General features: G+C 33.5%; 2 protein-coding genes across 3 annotated transcripts in view; one reads left to right on the top strand and one right to left on the bottom strand.

Moving 5' to 3' along the window:
- On the top strand, positions 1-9720 carry MS3_00006039 (uncharacterized protein; the record flags this gene model as incomplete). Its single annotated transcript, XM_035730533.2, has 5 exons — positions 1-64; positions 139-445; positions 479-822; positions 861-5542; positions 8495-9720. 4 exons carry the CDS (start codon positions 1-3, stop codon positions 893-895), a joined length of 750 nt encoding a protein of 249 aa, XP_035588037.1. The 3' UTR covers positions 896-5542; positions 8495-9720.
- The window catches only part of STRN3_2 (Striatin-3), a 25084-nt gene continuing 11401 nt past the window's right edge, over positions 7377-21059 (bottom strand). For both annotated transcript variants that reach the window (XM_051214149.1, XM_051214150.1), the window contains 6 exons: positions 20828-20932; positions 18130-18848; positions 15152-15406; positions 13757-14027; positions 9752-9964; positions 7377-8182 (listed from right to left, as the gene is read on the bottom strand). In XM_051214149.1, the coding sequence (XP_051073533.1) occupies positions 8013-8182; positions 9752-9964; positions 13757-14027; positions 15152-15406; positions 18130-18848; positions 20828-20932 (1733 nt within the window). In that variant the 3' untranslated portion in view covers positions 7377-8012. The remainder of the gene's footprint in view (positions 8183-9751; positions 9965-13756; positions 14028-15151; positions 15407-18129; positions 18849-20827; positions 20933-21059) is intronic.

Genomic DNA, 21059 nt, shown 5'->3' on the forward strand with positions numbered 1-21059 from the left:
ATGACAGAACGAGAGGCTCTTGTATATCGTGCTAAATTAGCTGAGCAGTTGGAAAGATATGATGGTAAGTAGTCGGGATGATGTTTTTCAACCTTTATTTTCGGTGTGGTTATTCACTGAGTTTTATTCGTTTGCTAGAGATGGTTGATGCAATGAAGGAAGTTGTAGAGATGGCAGAGGAGTTGACTGTTGAGGAACGTAATCTACTTTCAGTTGCTTACAAAAATGTCATTGGGTCTCGGCGATCATCATGGCGTGTGTTTAGCGCTGTTGAACAGACAGAAGGGAATCGAGGTAATGCTGAAAAGCAAGCTTGTGCCAAGAAATTTCGTGAAGTTTTGGAATCTGAACTCGATCGTGTTTCTAAGGATATATTGGAACTCATTGACAAGTACTTAATCAAAAGCGCAACAAAGTCAGACTCTAAGGTCTTTTATCTTAAAATGTAAATCGCGTGTGTTCGTGATGTTTTTTTCAGGAAAGGCGATTATTTCCGTTACATGGCGGAATTCTCAGTCGACCCACAACGTCAAAAAGCTGCAGAAGAAAGTAACAAGGCCTACAAAGAGGCTTCTGAAATTGCCGCAACCCAATTGTTCCCGACCCATCCAATCAGGTTGGGGTTAGCTCTCAATTACTCAGTTTATTTCTACGAAATCATGAATGATCCAGACGAAGCATGTCGTCTTGCACAAACAGCATTTGACGATGCAATCTCTAGGCTAGAACATTTATCAGAAGAAAGCTACAAAGATTCCACCTTGATAATGCAGCTATTGCGAGATAATTTAACTCTATGGACGTCAGATCCTGAAAGAGATGGTAAGTTAGTTTTCATTCCTCACTAGTATGCTTTGTAGACAACGTGAAGAAAGATACGGAAGAGAAAGCCTAAGAAGTAGACTTAAAGATTGCTGGTGTTTGCTTACTTGGCCAGAGTTGCTTTTAGGGATAATTTATTGAGTCATGAAAGTGCACACCAGTAGTGCAGTTTCTCGTTTTACCACTTTAATCCTTTTTTTCAAATTATTGCCAAGTTCTCTTAATATGCTGGTTCTCATACTGTCATGGTTATATTCATTTAGGTAGTCATTGTTTATCATCTTTAACTATATTATATACTCTAAAACTTGACGTTTTACTAATATCTGTCCTTGATTTGACAGATACTTCATGTTGTTTGAAGCTATTCTTCATACTGAGAATCTGAGCATGTAATACTTTGTTCGGGTTAACATGTAATGCTTTGATCTACAACCTCATAAAGGAGGTTTTGCGCATATTTTATTTCAGTTTGAAAAAAAAAATTATGAAATCATTTTGCTTTGTATTCCTTGAAAACTGAGTTAACCACTTGGTATATGGATCTGTCAAATATAATCAGTTGTTCATACTTTTGTTGGAAAATTTATGCAAAGCGCTTATGGCCGAGAAATAGACGATTCTGTTTAATATTACCTACAGAATCATGTATGTTCGCCGAGTGTAGTTGATTACTTCATAACTTTGATGTGAGGACATGAAATAAAAGACATTTTAGACGTGCTAAGGTCTAAAACCCACTTGTAATTGAATTTCGTAGGTCCATTTAGCCGATTAGGAATATACATATATTTGGTTATTGCTGAGGGTAATTTCCAGCGATATAAATATACTCTCGTTGATTAGTATTTCTCTGGGAATATCTTGATGCAGTTACAAGGATCAGATCTCATTATTTTGAAACTCGAGGCTGTGTACTTTCTACGTATCATATTCAAGCCAGTTATTTGTGTTCACGTTAAATTCATTGGTAAAAACAAAGTCATGTCACATCTACGGTATGCGACTGATCGATAATTACACCCACTGGTTCAACAGACTTTCGAAATGAAATGTGATCAAGTTGTCTTGTGTAAGTTATTGGGATTAAAGAAATCTAGCGTCGCATTAAGTTCGGTTTCTATAACGATACACAACCCTTAGACTAATTACTAGACATCTAAGGCTTGTAAAGGTAAGCACATCAAAGTAGTGTGGTTGAGACCACTCTGACTTGCAAGTTGTTTGCTTGCTAAATCCACCTGTATACAATTTCCGAAAAACGGTCATCTCTTGTTTTATTTTCTAAACTCAGTTGCAATTAAGATGGCTTACTTCATTTGTATCAGACTTACATGCATTGTTTCCGAAAACGCTTCAGCAACTACGATTTAACTCCGGGTTTTTAGGTTTGATTGGTCCCGTTTGTCGTATTTGTTAGTCCTTGACGGTTGTTATGGTATGTTGACGATTATGTGTGGCGACACCTGGCATATGTTAACTAGCATTTTTTTCGTCTTACAACCATGCCACATACTGTAATATCTCCTTGGTAATTTGTGCGTATGTTTCACTCCTCAAAATGGACTTGATGTCTTTTTTGGTTGCTCTTAATCGCGTTATTGAACAACCCATAGTGGGACCGCATAATTAATACTACTTAGCTTTTATGGCAACTAATACAGTACTATTGTACACCTAAACAAGCCATTTCCGTAACAAATGTATTGGTTTCTCGATCAATGTCGAGAATTCTGGACATACTAATGAACACGACTTAACATGTATAATCAATTAAAACTGCTGTCGCAACAAGGCAGAATTGAGTTATTCAAGAAAACATTTCGAACCTTAAATACAACTATGCTCAGGATTCTTGTTGGTCATTGTTCTTGTGGGATGTTGGGGAAGCCGGCTGATCGAAAATCACATGTTTGTGAAGCATTAAGCACTTTTGTAAAATTTCACTTTCTCAGCTATTATGGCACGGTGGGGGGTTTTAATTACGGCTGAGAAACTTTGTTTGGGTTCGACCCGTGCCTGCACACCAAACTTTTCTCCATGAAAACTAAGGGCCGTCAGATTTAGTGACGTCTAAAGATTCACAAAACATTTCATGAGAAAAGCTTCCTAGTAAAACGAAAGTGCAAATGTCTGTAATTCACGGTAAGGCCGTGTTGTTAACATGTCATTTTATAGGCTACTTGATGTTTTTGGCCGTTGAATTGTGTTCCACTTCAGTTCCCAATAGTCTTAGCGTCCTGGTTTTACAATGAACAGGCTAGTCGCATTTTTCGTCCTGGACTGTGCACTTTTTGTTCGAAATGTAGATTAACTATCATCTCCCTTGCTTATTGGTTACGTTTCATCAGTGAATGTACTAATAAAACTTGCAGTGCAGTCAGTCAGCAAGGACGTAGCTATGTTCCTACACCTAGTACATTTTCTGTATTGTAGCAGTGCTTGGTGGGTAACATATGCTCTGTTAGACGTTGGGATTCTACATCAGGACTCGTTATGGCAGTAAACGTGGTACATTTAGTTAAATGTGTTAGTGTGTAACAATTATTAAAGCTTGTAATTAATGGTTCGATCATACGACAGACATTGCAATTCAGTATTAGATGCTACGTACTCTAAATAGATTATAGATGAGAAGTCTTGATACAAACTATCTTCTAATTGTTAAACCAATCCGTAAATAAATGCAGTACTGATTATGTAAGCGATTATCTGGTATCACTTGTGCCTAGTCACAATTTATTACAAAAGTGCATATTGTTTCAGAATACTATAGGCATGAGTACTTCAACAGGCTAAATACTAAAACTACAATTTAATAATTGGACGTAAAAACAGTGATCCTTACGATCTCTAAGCCTCTCCCAGACTTGCCAGCTAGCTTATTCTTTCAGGAAAGTGAATATAGCCTAAACGACGTTTCGTGGATCTACATAGCATTCTTTGATTGAAACGGGGTTTCCTTTTTAAAAATTCATACAAAATATTGTATTGTGATTAACATCCTCGTTTTGATTTCACAAAGATCCCCACCGCGTCGTAGTGGTGGTTAGAAAGCTGTCTGTGTTGGGAGATATTAGTTAACCAGTACATTCCCGTACCATTCCATGTAGTGAGACTCAATTATTTCTCATGAAATACGCTGATGTTAGTGCCAAAACTGACAAAAAGTTAGCTAACCAGTCAATATGATCTAACTATACACTAACTGATAGAAAACTAATATATAAGCGTCTCGTTTCATATTGGTATCGTTAGTAGATCGTGTTGAAGTAGTATAGTATACTAGCTAGTTGAATCTCTGATAACCCTGCTGACGTCACAATAATAGACAATCTGATTGTTTGGTAACGGGTGATTGGTTCATAAAGATCGTAATTAATAATTGTGTGTACGATCAGCGACATAATGAGGGGCTTTCAGACAAAATATACTCATCGCTAGTAATAATGTTCAAAGCAGCGCAGAATATAGTTTCGTACTCGTGATCATGTCACCGGATTTTCCCTGACGTTGCGAATGGGTGGTTTTTTGATGAAGATATGTTAATTAGTTGACGGGTATATAGACCTGGCAGACTGCTACGTACCTTAGGATGCACAGGGAATCGTCGTGAAACTGGTTCTCATCAGGTTCGTTAGTTCTCTGTATCAATTACTGTGTTTCTTCACAAAGCAAGAACAACAAATAGAACAGCTGTATTGATTTCCCTAGGGTCCTCATTCTCTACTTCAGGAAATCGATCATACCCTCGAAACATGTGAAGACGAACTAAGAGTACAAATGTTAGCCTTAATACTTGTCCGATTGTTCACAAGAGAATGTCGTTAATAACGCTGTCCTAGCATACAGAGGTGGTTTAACGAATAACAGCTGTTCCTTAACCAAACGTTTACAGAAATAAGACGATCAGTACTGTAAATTACGTACGGGGATGTGAAATGTAGTACAGTTGAGAGGATCGGTCTTTCTTTCTGGACTCAAACAGTGAGCTGTGGTGAAATCATTTAGTTGATGTAGGCTGTACTCATATGTAAATGTTTTTAGTTGAAAAGTGATTTCGTGAAAGCACCATTTCGCCTAAGGTTTCTGAAAAAAGATTCAAACTTGCTGGTTAAGAACTCTAACGTAAAACAAATTCACTAAACGGTAGTTATTTAATATAGGAAATAGAATGTAAGAAGCTCAAAACCAGGAGAAAACAGTTGACTATCCTCCCTGTTTCTGATATCACGACCATTATTGATTGACCTTAACTGTTCGTGTTCCTGAGTATCCTTAACCTTTATTCAATAGTCTCATTACATAACCACAATTTAAAACCCAACAGTCTATCGTTACAATCCTAAGTTATGTATTAGAATCTTCCTCACATGATATTTACCTAGATCATTTTATCCAATCCTTCCAACATTATCTACGTCATTGTGACTATCACTACATTATACTGCCATGTGTTTATATTCGTAAGCGGTGTATTTTGTTTCAATGTCTTCATTCATATGATGTAGACTAACTGGTATTTCATTCGTAATTATGTTTAACAAAGGACATTTATCCATACAATCACCATTTTAAATACAGTAAATATGGAATTACTGTTGTCAAGAGTCCCGCTGTTAACGAGTGTTCAGTAGCCAGGACTTATTCACTATACAATATTAGAAGATAGTAACTAAAATGTTATGGTATTTGATGATCTTATACAAGTCGACGACTGGTAAGTAAGTTAGTCGCGTTCAGTGATGAATTTTTGGCCCTGAATATTGATTTTAACAAATAGATATTGATACAAGGAGGCACCAAATATATATGCGCCACACAGATCTCATTTGATATGTGTGAGGGCTGTGATACTGCACGGGTGTCCAAACCGAAGCAGGTGGTTTTCTTAAGGAGCCACACCCAGAACCTTCGACATGAAGGTCTGATCCACAAGGCAGTGGAGCATCGGAAGGAGATGCCGTCCCATGGTAGCCGGTGACCAACGATTGGTTCATACGCCATTTGTTGCTTCAGGATCCTGGAGTCCATGTGCACCATTGGTTTGGAGTCAGGGTTTTCCAACTCCCATAGGTGTACTCTCCATGTCCATCAACCCGGTTAAAACGCCGGACATTCGCTTTTCGTCCTCTGAATTTCGTAAACAACACCCTTGTCACGAGAAGACAGTGAGTAGGACTTCCCTGGTAGAGGCTATATACGCGTGGCCATTTGGGAGCGTTTCAAGAGGGAGAGCGGACTGTTCCCACTGTCGGGCGTACCAGGGCATTTGGGGGCATGAATATTTTCAAGTATTACGAAATCCTAAAAAGCACACCCCGTTGGTGTTAGTTTAAATATTTCCTACATATTGACAACAAATGTAGCTAATGATTAAAATTGTAAGCTGGTTTGTAAATAGGCTGTTTTATCGGTGATCCCTAGGCTTATATTGATTAGGGCATCTTTCCTCATGGAATAACTAGAGAAGTCTATGTGTTGTAAGATCTATGACCACTATTCTTAGCAGTTTTAGCTTACTTGTGATATTCAATCATTTGAGTAGCTTGAATTTAATTTCGTCAGTCAATCCATATATTATGAAGAAATAACGAGTTTTAGTAAATAATTAAAAATATAGAATTATGATCGAGTGTGATATGTGGGTGGGTAGTTTATGCATGTTACATTAACGTAATATTTCAGGTTATATTTTTCTTACATGGTATTTGGCTATCGATTGTACATTATCGCTGACTAACAATTCAAGCTCAGCACATTTAGTCACATGTTCAAAACCTAACTTGTTTGAATTAGGCCTGAGGAGCTGGGTGGTATCAGCGTTTCTTAGCATACAAAGGAAACGTGACTTCGAATTGGATACATGAACTTTTAATGATTTAATAAGATGCATTTAATCATTAAACAATAGTTTCGTCTATATCTTTATATACTTTTATCCTGGAGTTAGAGTACGCAGCCTGTCGAAATTTAAACGGGATTCATTTTTAAGAAACACGCCTTATTTCCAATAAAAACTACTATACAACATTCTAATGTTATCTTCGTGCTCACAAAAAAAATCAATAAGGTATATATAACCGGTATGATTTCCCTCCATCTTTAAGGTGGACATTTAGCATATTAAATTGTGTAAAGAAAAAGCAATTACAGTGCTTTTGTTGTGATATTCTACCTGTATCCTCTGTTTATAACCTAGCGAAGGAAATCATAGATCATAGCATTGACACACACATATTTATAAACTGCCATCCAGATTTATATTGCAGTCTTACTTACTATCTTATCCTCTTTTTATAACATACGTTTTCTTACCAAGTCGGATGTTTGAGTTCATTCCTAGAATTATTTACTTCTTATACGATCCTGTTGAAACAAAAAAACTTCCCTACAATATATTAGATAGTTGGAATCGCATACTAGCAAGGGATATTTACTCCATGGAATTTTACAGTGACGTAATTTATTGCTGTTACTGACATATAACAGGATAGATTTGATCGTGATTTTACACTAGATTGTTGCGGTATATGTGTTTGAAATCCAATCTCTCTATTACTAATCAATTTTATTTTTAAAAATGCAGTGAACAAATAAACTTCTTTAAGCTTAAAACCATTAGAAATAAAAACCTTACAGGAGAACATATGAACCAACTGCAGGTACAACATACAGTGTGTGCAGTGAGTATTTTATTAAAATAATAAATTTAAAGTTAAATGATAAAAATACTACAGAAACAAAATATTGTACATATTGTTTGAAATAAAAAGTTAGGTAGCTAGCCTGTTCAGTGTATAAAAGATAATGCGTACTTAAACTCAACCACCGGTAAGTAGGTAGCAAATGTTATAGATAATTGACGTAAAAGAACAGTCATCAATTAATTCGATATAATATATGTGACAAGATTAGTTTGTAGTATTAAATAACAGATTGGGATGATGATAAGCAAAAATAATAAAAAAAGGATTGTGTTAAATAACTGATCACATTACTGTAAAGAAAAATTCACGTCAATAAACATGGAATAAATAATAATTAAACAGAATATTTTACTACTAATAATAAAAATGTACACAAAAAGAATGTAGGTATATACAATTGATGGTTAAAATATCAGCGAACATTAAGTATACTGATTATAACCACATTCACTCTCCTTCATTTTTCCTCTTCTTAAGTTTTTAAACATATACTTTGGCCAATGCATCAGATCCAGCACTAGCCATAAAATGTTGTGTTGGATGAAATGCAACTGCATTGATAGCTTCACCGAATTTTTTCCTATGACCTGTAATTTCTTGAATACACAATTTTGTATTGATATCCCATATTCGTATGGAACAGTCATGACCTTGAAAAATGTAATGGAATATTGTAATATATTCTGGTTTATATATTTAAGAAAAATATGATAAGATTAACTTAAGAGCGTTTTTTTTATTAACGAAATCGAATTTGTGTGTAACTAATCATATTTCTAATAAAATCTAGATATGTGATCTTGTATAACTAAAATCTAAATTTTAATGAAACTAAAATTAACTGTAATTTAAAACTAACTATTCAATCAGTTCAACATTGAAACCAGTATCAACATATGAAAAGTTTAACTTGATTGTTTGTTTTTTTCTCTTTACCAACATGTTTATGTAAACATTGTCAGAAATAAGCCATTATTCGACTGTAGGTGGACATAGAAAGAAGTGTACTATATTAACAAATACCATAACATATAGGTGATATGCTGAAAACAGTCGTAGAGATATTTCAGTGGAAAACATTAACATTCAAAATTAACAAGAACAGATTTTGAAAACGATGTTATCTTATGAACCTCTTTTCAAATTGGAAAATTAGATCAGTATTTTTGACATTATCGAATGAAATAAAGTGAATTTGCTACTAGGTTCTGAGACGTTTTATCTAGTTGAATAAAAGATACGTATAAGGTTCATAAACACCAAGCCGCCAGTTCAAAACTTGTTTCATCTATTTTAGTCTGGACAGACAAATACTTGAAAAATGAGTTACATATTACATATATTTATACTTATTTGTACAAATGTCCTGATTTGATCTTTAAATCAAGTAAAAATAAACCCTTAGAACAGAATTCTTATGTTTTAAAACATTAATTTGACAAAGTCGAAGCAACTGAAGTTCATCCATCGTAGAGTGAAACAAAAAATATATCGTGGGAGACGATTACAGTCAACGTAAACAAAAGACAATTTTGAAATTTGGTCCTGAGAATAACATGAATTGACAAGACGTGTGCCAACTATCATAAAATAAGGTTACGAAAATTTATGAATAATGATGAAAATGAATTTCATTGTCAATGTTGTGAACAAATAGTGTTAATGAAATAAGAAATCAAATGAATATAATAGGAAGCTTTTATCACAAAAGATTAATCAACTGACATTCATTTTATCAGTTAATTAAATAAATATAATAGATAATTACGAGGTTAGCGCTCAAGTTATCCATGAAGTCAATCAAATAGAAACATAGTACAACACTACTAATCATCATTTGACATTTGTTTATAGTTGTAAATAGTATCATATCAAATTAAAAGCATTATTATGTTGAATTCCAGACTGATTAATAAACTAATTAGTGTTCAGAGGAGATATTAAGATCAGTTCAGTTTATTCATGTAAGAATTGATAGGATCGATGCTCAGCAGTTGTTAATGGATACAATTATTATCTTAAATTGAAGTGGAAAATTACTTCACAAATTTCTGTCTAGATAGTAGTATCAATAATATTACTTAGTGTGATATATAAATTATCTATAGTTGGCAACTAAACGAACCTATATATTGAAGCTTCAAAAAATTTACTTAAAGTATGAGATAGCATTATTTTTCACAAAAACAGATAAACAAAAATGATGAGATTATTCTTACTTGCTGACAGTAATAATGTTCCTTTTGAATTTAAACTGAGTGTTGTGACTGAATCCAAATGAGCAGTCAATGAATGAACACATTTGCCACTTAACGAATCCCAAAATCGAATTTGACGATCATCATGGGCACTGATTATTAATGAGAGATGAGGATGAGAGATGACAGAATTTACAGAGTATACATTTGCGTCCTGAGAAGTATCACTGATATCTGAGATAATAAATAAATGAATACATTGTCTACATAATGACAAATATAATGCTTTTCAGTTAAATAGTTCCAATACAGTTAGTAATAAAGTATTGTAGCGTACACAGTTGATCAATTGGTCAGCTGACGTGAAAGCCGTTGAACAGTTACCATTCAAAAGAATTATATCGAGCAAGTTAAATTTATACAGTCTAAATAATAAATTCATCAAATTAAACGCATAAGTCTGACTGGTTATATCCGTAGATAATAATGAACTAAGAAGACGCTGTTAATTTCAAAGATTCGAGAAGAATATCCTGACAGCATTATAGATACATTTTCTGTAGTCCCATCACCCAAAGTTTCCGATGCTGTTGTCGAGCCATACAATGCTACACTCTCTGTACATCAACTTGTTGAGAACACTGATGAAACTTTCTGCATCGACAACGAAGCGCTCTATGACATATGTTTCAGAACACTCAAGTTAACTAACCCCACTTATGGAGATCTAAATCACTTGGTCAGTGCAACCATGTCTGGAGTGACCACCTGTCTCAGATTCCCTGGACAACTGAATGCCGATCTACGGAAACTGGCAGTGTATATGGTCCCGTTCCCTCGACTGCATTTCTTCATGCCAGGATTCGCTCCACTGACAAGTCGTGGCAGTCAACAGTATTGCTCACTAACTGTGCCTGAACTGACACAACAAATGTTCGATGCAAAAAATATGATGGCTGCCTGTGATCCTTGTCATGGTCGTTCTTTGATAGTGGCGACGGGATTTTGAAAAGATGAAAGCAATAATAATTTGGCGACGGAAATTTTGGAAAAATGGAAACCACAACAATCGCTGACGGAGTCAATTTACAAGTTCCAGTTTCCAACGTAACCGTCTGGTTCCAGTTATAACTCGGTTGTCAGTTTAACGTACCCCAAATCCTGTTTCCTCAGTTATAAACATACTTCTGCTTTTATTGATCGATTCGCTGTTGCAACAAACGACAAGGTTACTGGTTTATGAACATGACAATTTCAGTCGCAGAAGTAAAATCAATGCTTCAGTTTAATGAAGATGTGTCCATTAAATCTCAATTAACGATCATAAGTGCATTGAAGGAACACATGCTCGAACAATCAAATCCTGAATCGCACTCAAAGATTATAGACATATCTAACAAGGTAATTAAGGAAGAGGTGGATGAAGCTGAAAAACCCACTGGAACACGACCACGTGGTTGACCAAGATTCAAGCAAGTACGATAAAGAAGAACAATCTTTCCAAATAGACTCTCCACAGAAAACGTATTCATTAAAAAAAAAGGGCAATTGATATGATGAGAAGAAAAGTCAATTTCCGATTGATTTACTCATTATGAGTTTTGTTTGATTACTTCTGTTTTGATTCGATGTAGTGATTACTCAATGTAGTATTTGTTTCCTTTTCTCGTATGATATTTTATTCTGTATAATATACGATATTCTTGTATTCCATTGATATGAACTATGCTCAATATGTGATTTCATCCTGATTATTAATGAAAATGGGTGTACAATCAATACATAAATGAGTGCATTTTCGACTAGGGTCGTCGTTGTCGTGTTTTGAGGTTAATAAATCTTTACTTATACCAGTATTTGTGTTCTTACTTTCGCGTCGTGGGAATTGCAGAGGTCCCTTGTTTCGAGTATAAGTGATAAGCGTTTCCGACACAACAATTAATGACGACCAGATATAACAAAGTAGAATTCAAACAACAATTAGTAATCTCAATTTATTTTTACATTATCTTACATTCATATCATGAATGTACAAATATACTGATCATTTTATACTGTGTAATTACAAACGGTCAATAAGTGTTAGTGATAAACAACACAAATCATAATCGAATAAGTAGTGAAGAATATGTGGTGGTCGGTATTCGATATATCCCTTAAACTTCGTATACAATTCGTCTTGATAACCGTCCTATTTAACCCCAACGGTATATTATTCAGAAGGCGAATACGAAGCGTTGATTACGTTTATTTCGAGACCACACACACAGATGTCCAAAATTACAGATGCATTAAACGAGCATTAAGAGTTGTGTCGAACGGCAAACAGGCAAGCGAGCGACTGAGCGAATGTAAGTAATCGAGTACAATCAAGCGAGCGAGAAAGCAGAGTCAGCCATATAAATAACATGGACATATATATAGCATGTGAAATTAATGAGTAATCGAATCAAATAAGCGGTTAGTAGTGAGACTAGCAGAGTGAACAAATGCGTAGGCCGTAAGCAATATTCAAGCATGCATATTTCATACAAGCACAAAATAATAATAAGGGTACAATAAATTGTTATAGTGCGGATGGCTTTGTCCGCTAAATAAGTTAGCAAAAGGGCTTAACTGAGTTAAATGAGAATAAACCCCATTTGCACGTGAGTCGCTATAAATACACTAATGTCGATATAAATCAGGGAAAGAACACTAATGCTACAAGGTACATCAGCAAAATAATTGGAAAATAAAGATCGTTTTCAAACAAATTACAATTGCTAGTTAACAATTTAAGCTGAAAAATACTAATTAATATAATTACTACTAATAATATAAACATCATACCCAATGAACAAGCGAGTGACTATCTGGATTGAGTAGTTTAGTAGGTAACGCGTTATCATTAAAATGAAGGATCCTAGGTTTATGTCTTAATGTGAATAACGACACCGAGATTTAAGTACATTTCGTAATTAAATCTTAAATAGGACGAAATGTACATCTTGGATCCTACTGTTAGCCACAGTTCATGTATACTAAAAACACAGCTCCTTTGTACATTTACTTCAGTACATGGTTTTGATGATTATATTAACCAGATCATTGCATAACTGCATATATATATATATATATATATATATATATATATATATATATATATATATATATATTGAATCGGGACAGAATTTCACGATATACTACTCAGTAAATAGTTACGAACTGAATTATCATGAGCCATGCATAATCTGGTAGTAAGGTTTGATAGTTTGTGGAACTATGAGCAGATTTCCTGACCAGTTTTGTATTTTTTAAAGACAAAATTGATATGGATTCAGTGCCAATTGAAATCTCACAAAGAACAAGTTATAAAGATATCACACGATGGGTTTCAAGAATATAAAAAATGTTTGCAAGAGGAAAACCTAACATTACGTGTAGTCGAGAATTACTTATTGGCCATATTGGTGTTTTAATAGAAAGTTATAGCATAGTCTTCACTCACTTTGATTCTAACCCGTGTGACAGCTATTTGATATTCTGAGTCACAGTCGGTTAGACCTGGAATATGGGGCATCGATTCATCAGTAAATACTAGTTAAAATCTTTTTTTGTACATATGAGTCGTGCTTAGCGAAGACCATTTGGATGAGTTAATATTGATTTGGATTCTAGTTTAGTGGATGAAGCGTCAAAGCTTGAAGCGAAAGGTATTCAGTTTTAATGTGATCATCAACAAACAGAGAGTAGATACATTTAACTGAAAAATCCTAAATAAGACGGAACGAACATTTTAAATTTCACTGTTGGTCACAATCCAAATACATTAAAAGGCTACTATATCGAGACAATTCATTCAAGATCCAAGTATGATAACAAATTGGTCGAATCTCAGTCCTGAATATCAATATCTAAAAGAACAGCTTGAAATTTTGTAAATTCGTGAAATGAGGAAAACCCATATTAGAAATTAAACAAAATATTCATATATAAAATAAGAATTCTAGACCATACTTTTTTAAACTATCTTAAACTACTAACCTGTTTTATTAATGTGAAAATTTCTAACAATTTGATGTGTCTCCAAATTGAATAAACATACATGACCTGAATTGAAGCCAGCAGCGAATTGGGCTAGGTTAGTACATAAAAATGTAGCTGAAGTGGGAACTGAATATTGTTGAGATATGTTCTCACACTTATTAAGCATGTTACTAATATAATATACGTCAGAACTGACAAATGAATTTTGACGTAAATGCCATAGACGAGAAGTACCATCAGAGGAAGTTGAAAGCAGTAAGCCGTCGTACTGTAACATATATATATATATATATATATATATAGGGAGAGAGAGAGAGAACAGTTTATAATAATTTAATTTCTGAATATTAAATGAAACAGCCTATTTTACGGACTAAACAAATATCGCCGGATTATTATATTTTACTTAAATTACATTAGATGTATCTATCAATGTTTTACTTCGACCAATCAGTTTCAGACAGTAATCTTAGTAGTATGCTTTCAACAACCAATTGAGTTTTCATGAATGTTCATTATACAAAGATTGTTTTATGCGTCACAGGTAAACGGCACGCTAATTTCAAACATTTACTTATGCTAATACTTGAATCCAAATAAATTCGTGAAAAACCACCCTAATATATATTTACAGCTATTTGTAAATAAACAATGATTACATGTGTTGTTATTATTGCTTTTTCAATAAAATCTATGAATTTTCATATCCAGCTGGTTGGAAATTCATCCTTTAAATCAAGTTCATTCATATTTGTACATTGACATTGAAATAGTAACGCTTTTAACATTTTACCATGGCTACCGCTAAAGCGATCACTGAATCTCCTAATTTTTGTGAATTATGCTGTTTTACTAGGAACGGTAACAGTGAGTACTTTTTTTTTCTAATTCAATATTTTATATGACCTTCATCCTTTTCTGATTGATTGTCACTACCAATAGTTCGCTAGTTTCCCGAGTGCTTGGAGGTCACGCTTTCGTTACTATATATACTGAGTTCTAGTATTTTAGGTTATTTTGTTTGAATATGGATTTTTCCTACACCTCGTCCTCTTCCTCTGTTAATGGTTAATTGTTGAGACTTTGTATATCAACTGCCGCTAACAAGGCCGAGATACAACCACAAGTATTAGAATAGTTTAATCGTCCCCTCATTCGTAAGTATCGTAGGCCAACTGGAAACTTCAAATGCATAGTTGTGTTTATCAGGATTTACCAGTTAACTAATTACCTTAGTAACAAATCGAGAAATTTGAAGTTAAACTAATTCATTATCTATAACGAAAGACTGATAATTATGTAACAAGTGAACAAGAAAAAAGGGATTATTTTACACAAGTAACATTTACACTAACAAATGTACCAAAAAATAAATAAACGAAATACACTTACACGTGAACATAATGACCAAACCGCGTCAGTATGACCTTCAAAGATGGGACCCATCATTGTTGTATCGAAAGTATCATAAGGATCTAATTGTAGATTGGATACACACCAACTACGTATGCGACCTGATAAGTCCCCAGAATATATATAGATCGGTGAAATCATCAGTCCTGATTGACATGAATTATCTACTTTCAATAGACTAGGAACCATTGTCACTGATAAAACTGGTGAATTATGTCCACGAAATGTATATATCTGTTATCCGAAGGAAGAAAAAGAAACCAGTAGTAAAGTGTATATGCAATGTCAGAATATTGTCAAGACGATATGAATAACGCTTAACGATGGGCACATATTAAATAACTTGCATTATAAGAGGTCAACTTTAAAACTAATTGGAGTGTGTGTTATTAGTGAAATCTTAATAGAAAAGGTGATACGAGACATATGTTTCAAGAACTAGGTACATCCCAATACAATGTTTCATGTTTCAACAATTAAACCATGATTATTTAAAAACACGCAACAGGAAATTTATGTTTTAGTAATTTGACACAGTTCTTCAAGTTGTGTATAAATACAAAATAGTGAAAAACAACGAAAGATGCTAATCAATAAACGTATCATATGTATGTGTACTCTATTCAGTATTTCAAAGCCGTTGATAGAGAAATGTAAAATAGTTAACAAATATATAGTGTGTTCATTGATTAGAGCTAACACGCATACATGTAGTTAGTTCTACAGGAAAACAAACACCTATTAGGTTAAACACACTTGTCAATAATATTAATGATATTATCTAGAACGAGTGGTGAATGAATTATTTCACTTAATTCATATTAATTGTTTAAATAAAACCAGTTATTTAAAATTAATGTAAATAATAAAAATGTTAAATAGATGAATCGATAACATATATGTTTAAGCAGACTGTGGTTTGTGAAGATCTGTTTACTATGAAAATAGGATTTAGTCGAAATGTGAATAATGGAATGTTTGTCGCAAGAACTGAATGCCCAGTGACTTGAATCTGTGTGCACTTATGGGTGAATATACTACTCCCGGTGCCGAGGTTAAAATGGGTTGAATTAGCTGTCTGGTGATAGTCAACTTTCTTCTCCAGCTATAGAATCAGTTTGAAATGAAAAAAAAAACTTTCAGAAAATACATTGGTTGTAAAATCAGCACACGAGAAAGTGCATTGAGTAAGCCTATACTGTTATAAGTATATACGGTACGTAGATGATAAATTTGTTATCCTGAAAGGAGACTAGCTCAAAAGTACTCATAAATTGGCTAATGACAATCTTTGGCGATACCAAATTTACAAAGCAAGAAGATTCAGAAAACGAAATCTCAATCTTGAATGTTCTACTGAGTAGAACAAAGCCGAAATGCATTCCAGTACTCTCATAGAGCAAAAAAAAATTGGAGCTCATCTTCTGTAAAAATAACAACCCTGGCATATCAACTGATCATCGGAGAAGGAGATGAACAGTCCTATCACATGTGAAAATCATCTCAGAAACTGCTATGAAGATTTTAAAACCTTTTGAAATCAATGTCGCTTACAGACCAACACAATTGCTTCGCTGTATTTTATCCAAGCCAAATAACGCTACGAAAAGAAGGCATGTATAACACAGCATACATATATTTTATCGTTAATCAGTGTATGCGAACAGTTGGGAACATGAATTCTACTTCGAAAATGTCCGAATTCGGGGTCAGGGAAACTTTAGGGATACTAGAGAACTTCTGGAAGTTTGATATTCATATCGATCAGTGATTAATAAATACTTCGATTTAGAACCCATTTATTAAACGGATTTGGAAAATGTCTATCAACAAAATGGTCAGATTTCAATGGAACAAGACAGTTAACTTAAATTCAAGAACGAAGGAAGACAGGAATGCCTACGACGACAATCAATAACAAATAAAGTCGCCAGAACAAACTAGTTTAAGGCTCGTGGAATAAGTAAGAGGCTCAATTTTAAATGAAATAAGCATTGGTAATACTATCTACAGCAACAACGAAATCTCTGCAATCCAAAGATTTGGTTCGGAGAACTCAATAACACCAATATATAGTAATAGTGGTTTTATTCAATATGACAATATGGAATCCTTAGCATATAAACTTTAAAGGGACGGGAGTGAGACCTTTCCGGGCTCACTTGATTAGAGTTCGTTGAGAGCTTTAGCCCACCGAGGTGAGGCTCCACTCGGGGCCGAAGCATTCCCCGTACTAAAACAGACCAAAGTGATACTGTTTCTTGTAATTATATTCACTTACTATAAATTATATGAAACAGTGATTAATGATGATGGTAAGATACTAAGAATAGTGAAAAGTACACTTCTGAGAAGTCTCATGCTAGGACGAAGCAGTTGTAGAGGACCTCTTGGTTTTTAATGATGGTCTACCTAAGAACAGTTCTTGATTTGAACTATGAAAATCCTACAATCTCCTGTTCTAATGATAATTATGTGTTTGATAGTGACTAGCTTCAAGATGCAGTTATTGGAAATCTGATGACAAACGATGACTAGTTGAGTCCAACCAGATCGGAAGTGAGACGGTTATCCACCACAAGAAATGGAAAATGGTTGCAGAACATTGCGAATTCATTGAAGTAAGATATGTACACTATTGAGTTCCGACTTAGTGGCCTAAAGGTTGTGTTTGCTCCCAAGACCGAAGGTTCCCATGTGACGGGATGGGAAACAGGCATTACTGAGAAGTCCCTTACTGAGACAAAACAGCTATCCATCGATTCCTGGTTTCCAATCGTGGTCCAACTAAATTATCTCATGATTTAAACTATGACCATAAAATGCATAAAATATCCTCTGATTTATGACATTTATTAGTAAAATTATTCATCGTCTAACATATACTAGTGTTTATAAAAATAAATAATTGACCTATGATATTTAAAATAATATATGAACTTTATAATTATACTTACCGGTTCAACATCAAACATTGAAGATTTCTTCGTTTGAATAGTCTTATTCAAATTCCATAATTTTAAAGTATGATCTTCACTGCATGTAACTAAAACTGATTCACTAGGATGAAAACAAATATCACGAATAGCATCAAAATGACTACGTAGTGTATATTTTGCTGTCCATGTTGTAGGATTTTGTGTTGGTGTGGATTGATTAATTTTCTCATTTAATGATCTATTAATAAGACATTCACTCATTCCATCCAAATTATCCATTGCTAAAGCAACTGCATGTGCTTGTTTAGAATTGAATTCACTTTTTGACATTGTAGAAAGATTTTCTAAATCTTCTAGTCTTAAAGTTGATTCATTTGTTGAATTTAATTGATTTGATAGTATATTTGTAGTGGTAGTGGTTGTAGCAGTAGTATTAGTAGTAGTAATACTAGAATTGTGTAAAATTTCATTTTTTGGTACATTTCGTTGTTGGTGACGGTGTTGATGTTTTTGATTGATTAACATATCAAAGTTCGGTAGTATATTATCCAATTCATCTTCAACTGCATCGAAATTTATCGGTTGGTCACTATTATCATTACTACTATAACCAGATTGTTGAACATTTAAATCATTAGGTAATGAAGTGATTTTCAACTTATCATCTATATTTAAGTCTTCTTTTAATTTTACATTAGAAATAAGAGGAAAATGAAGAGACAGATGTGAAGATTTGACTAGAAAAAGTTGGAGTATTGAAAAGCGAAAAAAGACAAGTTTATCATGTTGATCATTAAAAAGAAAACAATATAGTGTATATATATCATGCTATATACTGTTGTATATATATAGTATTTATTTAGAAGGGTTTTGTTGGAGACTGATTGAATTTTTAATCTGTATTAGTCACAGAATAATTTTAGGTAGGGTACCATTGCAAAACTAAACAGCATTAGACAGTTATTTTGTCTTAGTATAGAACTGTTTAACAATGTGTACCAACGAACCCATGAAGTCTAAGTCTCGTGGAGAACACTTGATCATTTGAACTCATTCTTAAAATTGATTAATATTTACTGTCTTTGCTTAACAATTATTCTCACACAGCAAATTAAGCTAATCCCGAAATTATTTTTGCAATAAAAGTGAAATTGTTTATTTAAGTTCTGTAACGATGTAAAGACATTTCATCAACCAAAGACAAAAAAGCCGGAAACATATTTTACCATAATATACTAAACATTGAAGAACATTTAAATAGATGTTAGTTTTTAATCTTGGTAAAACAGATAGTATTTATTAGAACTACATTCAACAATTGTTTGTCGTCTGAGCAAATACCATAACTAAATAATTTATACACTTATTTTTACATAATAAATACCTTAGTTTTAAATAGAAATAGGATTTAAACATACATATTTATCAAAGAATAAAATCGAATAACATAATTTTCTAATAAAAAGCAATGGTTCGAATTCTTGAAGATGCTTACACAATTGTAATCAGCTAAATTTGAATTTTAATAACATTACACATCAAGCAATAATGAATTAGTTTTAATTAGTGAAAAGCATTTTCATGTATTTGATGAAAATAGTTTAATGAAGACAACCTATTATGCTAAGAACAAAAACTATTCTCACCTTCACTACGTGAATTTTTTCTGTTTAGTAGGAATTAAACAGTTATCATTTCCCATAGTTTACAACATGCATTATTCTTAGTTGGCTAACTATTGAAAACCAGGATACACTGGACAGATGTTTCGTCCTACTGCAGGACTCATTAGTAGTATTTATCCAGGGCCTTTGGTCTCACGAGTGAACACTTAACCTCTACACCATTGAGCCAGTGCCCAATGGTATACATGCCTAACTTTGATCAATTCATAATGTTGAGCGGCCTTCTTCCAATGTCATCGGTGGATAACGGCTTAACATCCGATAAGATTGGACTCCGCTGGTCAGAGAGTTCATTGTTTACCGATTTATCTACTACAGATACAACAAATATACAATGTGATCAATGACATTATAATATATTTATACTAAAATATATTTTCTTTACTCCTTTTCCCAGTAAAAAAATTATTCCAATTTTTCCATATTCTTATTTATATACTAATTAAATATTACTAAATAAGAACTTAACCCGACTGATAATTTCGGACAACAAAATTTCGAGATAGCATTTTCAAAAACAAACAAACTACGAATTACTTTATACGAACAAAGCGTCTTAGGTTAGACGAGCTAAGTAAAACATTATTAATAAAACTGATGAAAATATTTGAAAAAAAACTGTAATCCATGTAAATAATATAACAGAATGGAAGGTTTATTCATATTTACGTTTTCATGTTCATGATATTTGAAACAGGTTTTCGATCAATCTCTTTTGACACATTTACATACTCAGTAGATGCCTTTTTAGCTACAAATTTTCGTGTATTAGGACTGTAATTAGCAGTGGATCTGAGTGTCAATGAGAGAATCAACAAGAACTCATCCTGTTGATTGGTTTCAAATAGGACGATATACTCCTTCTGGATTATACGGATAGTTAGAATGTCTATAAAGTTCGTGGTTAATATTCCCACGACAGCATATAACACAGAAATGGAAACGAAATAACTGATTAACCAATCTTGCTGAACGGATATAAAAAAAATCAGAAAAGATGATTAATGCAGAATGATAGTGATCAAGCTTACCATGTGAACGGTCTGCCCGATACTGTTCTTTGAAACGTTGTAACAGTTCGTGTTCATTTAAATTATCCCAATCCTTGTGTAAGGACTCCTTATTTTTTACATGTTCTAGTAGGACAAAACAGTGATAACAATAAATATTGTGAAGAACTACTCAAATATGTTAGAGATAATATTTAGTCTAAGAATAAAACATCTTAATAGTTCGCTTACCATCAAACTGATAAAAGATAAT

The sequence above is a fragment of the Schistosoma haematobium genome, chromosome 1 (genome assembly GCF_000699445.3).
Source record: "Schistosoma haematobium chromosome 1, whole genome shotgun sequence".
Classification (NCBI taxonomy): domain Eukaryota; kingdom Metazoa; phylum Platyhelminthes; class Trematoda; order Strigeidida; family Schistosomatidae; genus Schistosoma; species Schistosoma haematobium.